This window comes from Gallinula chloropus (genome assembly GCF_964237585.1).
Source record: "Gallinula chloropus genome assembly, chromosome: 2".
Lineage (NCBI taxonomy): Eukaryota > Metazoa > Chordata > Aves > Gruiformes > Rallidae > Gallinula > Gallinula chloropus.
Genome location: NC_140086.1, coordinates 47,256,386 through 47,265,498, shown reverse-complemented (window position 1 = coordinate 47,265,498; position 9,113 = coordinate 47,256,386). Strand labels below are relative to the sequence as shown.

Genomic DNA, 9,113 nt, shown 5'->3' with positions numbered 1-9,113 from the left:
TATCACAGTAGATACTGAATTAGAAGATGATGAGGTTTAAAATCAAATCTTTCGATTAGAGGTGAAAACCTGGTTTTATGTTTTGTGTCTATCTTTGGAAACAAAGTTGAAGAGAACATCTGTCCCCATTGATCTGAGTGTAGCTATGATCATACCAGATGTGACTCCATTCTCCTCCAAGCAGTCTCACTGCCAGGGTGTCTGCTCTCAGAAAGGCCATTTTGCAGCTGAATAATGTTGATTTTGTGATTTAGTCAGCAGAGGGAAAAGTTACTTTCCATCAGTAAGCAAGCTTTGGTAAATAACTGAGCTTCTCATGTTGTATGGCTGTTGGGACCACAGGTTTAAACAATGACAGCCATCAAAATTATTTATTCTTTAAATTTTCATCATACTCTTTGTCCCCTGGCTTCCTCCTTGAGGCATAGGTGTTTTCCACTCACACTAATGCTTTGGCAGAGTGTTTCTCAACCTAAACTGATTGATTTAACACACCTTTTCACCTTCACAAACATACCACACATAAATGGCACTGTGTTACACATGGATAGAGTAGCTAAGTGACAACAGCTCAAAGTACAACCTACGCAGTGGGACCCACACCGGCCATGGGTATTGAGCATTATTTGTGCTGCGTGGGAACTCTGTCAACAAATCCAAACACCAAAAGTGAGAATTCTTCCATTTTTCTACTGACACCTTGTGCGTTCCTTCTGGAGCAGCACACAGCTTAAGAGCAGCCCCAGCTCAGTCCCTCTGAACCACGCTATTCTGCTGCTGACCTTTGCAAAACCCTATTTCAAAAGTGAAATCCAAGTGCAGTTGAGTTTGTGTTTCAAGAAGCAGGATCGCTTCCCAATAGGAAGAACTTTTCCCAAACATCAAGAAACTGTGGTCAAAGACTTAGCTTAGGGCCCTGCCCTGTCCTGAGGATAGGCATACCATGCCAGGAGGTATCCCACACTACTTAGTAACCAAAGTGAGGACTGTTTAAAGGTTTTTAAAGGCACTGACTAAGAACACATCATCCTCCTTGTGGAAACGTCAGTGTTTCGAGGCGCAGGTCACTAGAGAACTTGTATCTGAGCAAAACCTAATCAGAATCAAAAAGGAAAGTGAATCTGTGCTCATTTCCCTTGTTCACTTCAAGCCTTGAATCCTTGGCATCAGCAGTATTATCTATGGTGTGAAGGATAATAAAGAGTACTACTTGGCTTTCTAGGTAAGGACTCAGTGGGGGACAAACAGATCTCCAACTGTCCTATTGATAGGTTTCTAATTATAGAACTGAGCTCTCTCTACATTATTTCACCCCTGCTGCTTTCACCCAAAGTTTTGAATGAAAATGAAATGATGCAGCACGGATCTCTCCAGCAGGCTGCCTAATAGCTGACCCATGGACCCCAAGTCTCTGCAGCTGCTGACACACAAACAACTCAAGCCCTGAGGGTCACAGCCCCTCTCTGCTTGTAGATGCAGACCTCCCCAATCCCAAGTACACACATCCCTCTAGAAGAACACTATGACTGCTGCAGCAGGTACCTTTAGATACTTGGTTTACCCAGTAGCTGACGCTTGGACCCTTAATCTCCTCCCAGCTACAGGTATCTATGCAAGTGAGCAGCCAATGCCCACAGACCTACTCCAGTTACTGGTACACAGGAGCCCTCCTGTTCACACTAACACACACGTTCTGCAGCCTGAGACACACACAGTCAGCAGCCAGTCCTAGATCTTCTTATCTCCAGCTGCTTTGCATACAGACAGACAGACACACAGATGGGTCTCTTGGTTGACCTCCAGACCCCATAGTCTCCACTAAGTAGCAAGACCTCCTAGTCCCTCCAGTAGCCAGCTCCTCCAGTTGTGTCACACACAGAGGTTAAATGAGACTCCTGGAGGAGTTACTTGTAGAGATCCAACGGTCTTGGACCTCCTGGCACCTAGAGCATCCTGCTCTAAGAAATAAATTTAAAAATGTAGTGAAACAGGACAGACGCTTCAAAGCGGAAAGCACTAGATGGCAGCAGTGCTCAACTCGTCTAATTTAGATATAAAAAGATGAGCCATCGCCTATGTTCAGCAATGCCATTTCTATGTATTTCTCAAGGCACCTGAGACAGGAATTCAATACCAAAGGCAACACAGGTACATCTCACAAATCTGTTGACAAAATGCTCGGTGAATACAGTAGGCTACACCAGAATCAAGCAGTCTTTCAACTTCCCATTGCCATTAGAAAAAACCCTAAACCATGAGAAGCAGCAATGTGACAGAACCACTAACTGTATTGCTCAATACCAGGGATAAAAACATTGCATGAGCCTCACCAGATATACCTGGCATATACCATGCCTCTAGGATGGGGACAAGCAGGCTAACTGCCATGCAGCCTCACCAGGGAAAGCCCAAGTGCCACCCCTGGCCCTCAGCCACCAGGGACATGGTGCCTCAGCCCTGGCAGGTGCTGGTGGCCAAGTTGTGTCTGTGGCTCTGCTCAAGGGGCTACAAGGGCATCTGAAGTTGCAGTCACACACAACTGGCACATTTAATACACTTTCGGCCATGACATGAAACTGGCAAGAGGCACTACTGGAACACCAGCCTAATGTCCTGCAGCACCCCTACGAGGGGCACAGCCCCAGTGGTGGGGATCCAAAGGCATTTGTATACCTGGGAAAGGATGTTTTCTTTAGCCCAGATGCTTTCAAGAGCAGCCTCTCCCCACTTTCCATCCCAGAAGAGCTAGAGGCTAAGAAAAATATTGCCAACACCTTCGTGCACAAGGTCAGGGTCTCAGTGGTGGTCAATGGCAGGCTCTACATGTGTTTCAAGAGCCTTGACAAGCACGTCCCATCAGTCAGAGTCCCATCCCCTGGGTGCAACCTCTCAGAAACCCATTGCTGCTACATGGGAACAGACCCCTGGCACAAGGAGCTCAGCTGGATCCTTTCATCTCACACCAAGTACTCAGTCTCCAACAGCTGCATCTTCCTTTTCCCATGATAGGGTTTGCACATGTGCATGCACCAAGACCAGTACAAAAGAATGAGGAGCGCTGCTTGGCATCTAAAGCTTCATCTCTTTTGCCATGACCAGCCTGCTGATGGACAGAAGCGAAGAGAATGGGGCAGAGAACATAGGAGGTGTCTATTTCAAATACAATGGTACCAAAAAAGGGTTGTTGGTAGGAACGTGTGCCAGGGATCAGTACCAAGTCCAGTTGGGTTGAACACTACAGGGGTTTTGCCCTAACTGTGATTCCCAGAGGTGCTGTGACCATCACTGATGGGCTTGGCCTTGGTCAGTGGTGGGTCCATCCTTTGAGGCTGGCTGATGTTTACTCTGTCAAGCCTAGGGGAAGCTTCTAGCTGCTTCTCGCAGAAGCCACCCCTGCAGCCCCCATCCTCCATCAGAGAAAGCCCAGCAGTCCGTAGAATTTCTAAATCCATTGGACTTTTTATGTATTTAAAGTAATTTGATAGACTTTTTTCCAATGAGACAGTAATAGCCAGTTAAAATTAAACCAACTACAATAGGGAGGAAATTGATGTTTTGTCTACAAGTTTCGCAGCAATTAATACTGCTTTCACTATAAACTTTGAGACAGCTATTTTAAAATCCTGTGAATTTGCAATGTGTATTATTTTTAGGTATTTATTGCTAGTTGAGGCCTTATTCCATTACACAGAATATTTATCTCAATCATCAGCTACATAAACATTGTTTAAAGATGAGTTTCTGTTGTAATCTAAATTTAAATAGAACACTATGATCATTTTTCCTGTTTGGACACATGGAAGAGCTTAGTTTAAAAGTTAAGATGAGGTGACAAGTTCCAAAAACTTTGCAGCTATAACAGCATCACCAGTACTCCTGAATTATGGTTTTTTTAGACTACACAAGCCAAGGGTAATGCTGAAGTGGTTTTTACTATGATTATCACCATTTCTGAGAAGGTAGGTAGGAACTGATGCTGAAGACCAGAAAAATGCATGAGAACTTGCTATAACATCATAGTATATTAAATTGCTACAAGCAAACTTTGTCCACAGAATATTTGTTTCCTCTCTTTTAGCAATTGCCAACTGGAATGACTCCAGAACAGCCTAAACAACAAGCTCAGTGGAGCTTCAAGATGCATACAGACTTTTAAACACGTGTGTGTGTGTGTGTGTGTGTGTGTGTGTGTGTGTGTGTGTGTGTGTGTGTGAGAGAGAGAGAAGGGGTATCACCTGTTGTCCCAGGGACTTACCCTTGTTCTTCCTTTTCACCTGAGACAAGCTGCTCTAAACTTGCCCTGAAAGCAACTTAAGTTGAGGGTTTGTGGCATTCAGGCACCAATTCAATCCCACTACCTACAGATGTCATTCTTCTCTCATCTTGTCAAGCAGCTTGTAACAATAAATACTTTGGAAATGCAGCAGTTGGTACAAGCTGACCACCACTGGACACTGCCCCATGTGACACATCCTAACAAAGGTACAAGAGCTCTGTAAACAACATGCCAATATACACAAAGCATTAGTCATTCCAATTCTATATGCACAAGAACACTCAGTAAGGGAGATTGTTTTCACTGCTTTATAGGAGTTCAAAACACAACAGCCTGGCTGAATTACTAAAGAAAGCAGAGATACAGCATGTAAATGAGCAATTTAGCTGGCATTTAGCTGCCATGCTACGGGTGCCATTTACTCATATATGCAATAGATTCAAGTATTCAAGATTTTGCTCTTACACTCACTTGATGTAAAGTGTTGAAGTCATCAGCTGCAGGGATGGATATTCTCTCCACTCGCAAACTGTGCTGTCACAAGGGTGGCATGCCATCTATGCTGCATTCACAGCAGACTTAAGACACTATAAAACCTTACTGCTGCAGAACACAAAACCACCTTCCAATAGAGAATTTCACCAATTTTTGGTGAAGTAGTCTAGAAACACCCGAATTCCCACAGCACAGGATGGAGTGGTTCATGCCCTCGAGTATGAAACTGATGGCAGAATTCACATCATTTCAGGAACAGACTTGTTTGGGACAGCTCAAATCAAGGTTTGGGGTGGGGTTTTTTTGTTTGGTTTTTGGTGGTGGTGGTGGTTTTGTGTTTGCTTTTCTAAAGTCTACTCACATACAGGATTATGTCTGGCTTTTAGGTAACACAAGACAAAATTATTCCCAAATGCCTCACCATGTCCAGAAAGAAACTGGGCCTCTTCCTTCTCACCAAAACCCCCAGCTTGGTAAGTTTCATTGTTTTACATTTAGTTAAAAAAAAAAAAAGAAAATTCATTAAATCCTTAAGAGCAAAGATCTCCTGAACATACTCATTTTTGAGGGCTTTTTTTTTTAACCTATCTGAAAGTAAGACAATTTTATCTACCCTGAGCTCTTAACATGTCTGGGACAGACATTAGGATGCTCTTGTGCCTTAGAGTAGGTTCAGAGGATCCTTCTGGAGTATCATTCTGTAAGTAGCATAATTTCAGCCTTCAAAACATGCTTACTGCCTCAATAGCAAGGCCAGATTCATTTTAATTTCAGTACAACTGTTTTTCACCACCTCTACGGGTCAGCACATGAGACTATATCAAGAAGCCTGGCTTAGCTCTACCTCCACACTAGCACCTCTCCTAAGCAACCACATACTCATACTCATCTTCTGACAGGCCAACCACCACATTTCAAACTCTTGTGAAGAGATCCATGCTTTTTACACAGCATAACATGCATGATCAGCAGTGCTCCCCAAAGGGACTGATGTCAGTTTAGAAATAAAGCATGTTAATGGTTGCAAAACAGAGTTATTCATTGGACACAGGATGACAGCAGTGTTCTGTAACACTATGCCAAGCTCCCGGAGTTAGAACCAGATACCACTTTCCAGTAAATAGCCTTACACTGTGACATGTCAGAGGCCTCAGTACTTTGGAATCACCATGTAAAGAAAGAGAACAAAGCAGAGATCTCACTGCAGCATGAAAAGAAAGCTACTCTGGTTTGTTGGGGGGGGTGGGGGGGGGTTGCTACACGATGCTGTGTCAACAGCATAATCAAAGTCTGGCTCATTGGTAGGGTGCACAGCTTATACTGCTGAGGGCTCTGCAGAACACTTTGCATATACAAACCAAGTGTTCCGAAAACACTCCTGTCTAGATACACAGGAACACATCTCAGAACTGCACACTGCTTTATCCACACTGAATAAAAATGTTACTACCAACTTTTTAGCCTCCTGCCACATCATTCTCTCACCATTATCCCATGAACATTCTCAAAAACCCAAAGAAGGGTCCATCTAGACACAGCATGCCCCCCAACCCAAGCGTGTGTTATCACAAGTTTGTTTCCCTAGGTTAGCACTAACAGACATGACAAGCGTTGGTTTAATCTGAAAGTACAGGTCACTGGCAAGTAATACCCCACTCCAAACAGCACAGCTTGGTAGCTTCTGTGGTTAGTCAGGCCTGCAGCAAACCTGTTCTTTGCAGGAGTGCAACTCTGAGATCAGAGGAGAGATAATTTCTTACTGGTTTCTTTTGACAGGCTGCAAAGCAGTTAAATCTACCGACCTGTATCTCAGAAAGCTCTTGTGGAAACATCCTCTATCAGAGTTATGTGGCTTGTGCCACTCGAGTATTTCAAGGAGTTTTAGAAGTACCCCAACCATGACTTAGAACATTGTGACCTACAGCTGGAGAGCTGAATGGCATCAACAATGACTTCTCAGGCCCTAAAACACAGCTGAGACAGAAAGAGGACTGATGACTTACCTTAAGGCTCTAATGCCAAGAATCATTTAGAAAGATTACTTTCCCAGTCTGCCCAGCAGAGAAAAGAACTAACCCTCTGAAGCAACATACTCATTGTTAGCCAATACTGAAGTATTCTACTCATTTGTCTACAAGATCCACAGTAATATTAAGTGTGACTGAAGGGTGACATGCAGTGAATGGGGTCCAATGCTTTTCAGAAAGTTTTCAGTCCCAGAGACAGTCATGCAGTATTACTGAGCACAAGTAAAACTGGAAACCTTACCTAGAAGGAAAAAGGCATCCGAAGGCAGACAGGTACTGTTCATAAGCCAGCGCTGTCCTGTGAAGGAATTTCCTGCAGCCATGAGATGGAGCAGATAATCAGAAGTCTCAGGTGTCTCCAGGTGCTCAATTTTCCTTGTACTCTGCTAACCCATCACAAACCATAACTGCTTTTGCTGCACTTGATTGTTCACACAGCCTTCCCTACATTCAGCAGCTATTACTCAAACCAAAAATCCCCAGCACACAACAAGGAATCCAGCTTTCCCAGAGAGCTGCATTCCACATTGTACCAGGGAGCACTGGATTACAACTCAAAAGGCAAATACAGCGGCCACCACAAGTTCCCATGTTTGCCAACACCACGTGTGGCAGCAGGACAAGAGCTTCACCAGAGCAGAGGGGGCCAGAAATGAAGACAGTGTACAATATATAAACACACACTACAGTATCAGCACCTGTAGATTGCTACACCTGTATAAAAGGCTTCAAGTCATACAGTGAATATGGTGTATGTTTTATTCTATTTACAGTACATTTGTTATAAATATAATACATTTCTTGAAAATCTTGAGTAGATTTTTTTAAAACAGATCAATTGTTATAGTTACATAATAAAGTAAGTGACAATTTAAATGACAAACTCATGGTTGTGACATAGTGCATTCTGTGCTGAGATGAACAAATACTCGAACTGGTTGAAGAACTCGATCTTTTTTTTTTCTAAACACCATAGGTGGGACTTGTATGTAAACCTGGAAAGGTCACCAGCTTCCATAAACATGGAAATTCAAAACAAAATTTTAAACTAAAGAAACAGAAATGGATTTGAGACCTTATTGAACTTCACAGTAAGGTTGGGATTTATCATGACTAATGGCTTCAGACAGGAAGCAGCCAATGAGGGTTTCTTCCTGAACCATATCCTAATACAGCCACAAATATTTAACACACCATGCTGGAAGTTGTAACAGCAGTCAAGCTGCATTTCTGACAGGGCAGAGACATACAAATATGTTCAGATCTGGAGTTAAAGAGTATGTTGTGTTATGAATATCTTAATTACCAGAGAAGAAATACATTATAAAAGGATAAAGGTATTTTCAGTCCAACGTGCGTTGCATTGAGAAACAAATTGACAAGTCTGAATATTTTGCTATTTTCTTTCCTACACAATCTTTAGTAACAAGTTAGATGTTTGAGGTGCTATTTCCAAAAACTGCAGCAAAATGTCAACCAGCAATATAAGAAAAGAATCCCATTTATTTTGTCTTTTAGTGTGATTTTTATTTCCAGGAAGTGGTCAGACATTATTGATGATAATCAGTGCAGGCATGGAGTTCTGCTGACTCGTTTCAAATAAAGTAACTTGGTCCACTAGCTTGGCAAATACTCTGGGGGTTCCAAGGTTATAGACACCTGTATGAACGAAGCAAGCTTTCAGCTGCAAGCTATAGACCTCTTGGCTTTTAAGTTGAAGCTTGTACTGCGTTTGGCCAAGCCATGTAAAAGATCCATGAGTTTCCAGTGCTTCTGGGCTGTAAAAGAAGGTTACAAGGTTATTTCTCTGCATTTGAAATATATATTACTAGTTTACATTATTCCCCCCAACCTCAAGTTTTCCTAAGACTTCACCCCACACTGTGTCTGTCACCAGCCACTCAAATACATGTTCTTTATTCTTTCTGAAAATTTCTTTTCAAGTCCCAAGCACAAGAGTCGAGTCAGAGTGCAGAGTGTGACACCGAAATAACCAGAGGTACACACCGCTTCAGAGACACGGCATTAATAAGTTGCAGGGGCGGGTAAGGGGGGCTGGGTTTTTGTTTGTTTTTTCAAAGAAGTTTTAAGGCACATGACCACACTATCCTTCCAAGGACATGACTTCAAATGCTGTTACAAAGACATGATCATCCTGTGAAAAGACACTACATAGTCAATAGTTTCCTCATCTGATAATAAAATGGACTTGAGTCTTCTGTCCTCTCTGAACTTGTGTGTTAGGCTCTGGGCTTTTAATTTCTTACTTGCCTTGACAGACTGTTGGCAAGAAGCAAACGTTTCCCCATGACTAA

General features: G+C 42.8%; 1 protein-coding gene across 1 annotated transcript in view; it reads right to left on the bottom strand.

Moving 5' to 3' along the window:
• Window positions 1-7,539: 7,539 nt before the first annotated feature.
• TRAPPC8 (trafficking protein particle complex subunit 8) overlaps window positions 7,540-9,113 on the bottom strand; it is a 54,991-nt gene continuing 53,417 nt past the window's right edge. Inside the window, 1 exon segment of the mRNA XM_084280287.1 lies at window positions 7,540-8,576. Coding sequence (XP_084136413.1) covers window positions 8,342-8,576 — 235 coding nt within the window. The 3' untranslated portion in view covers window positions 7,540-8,341.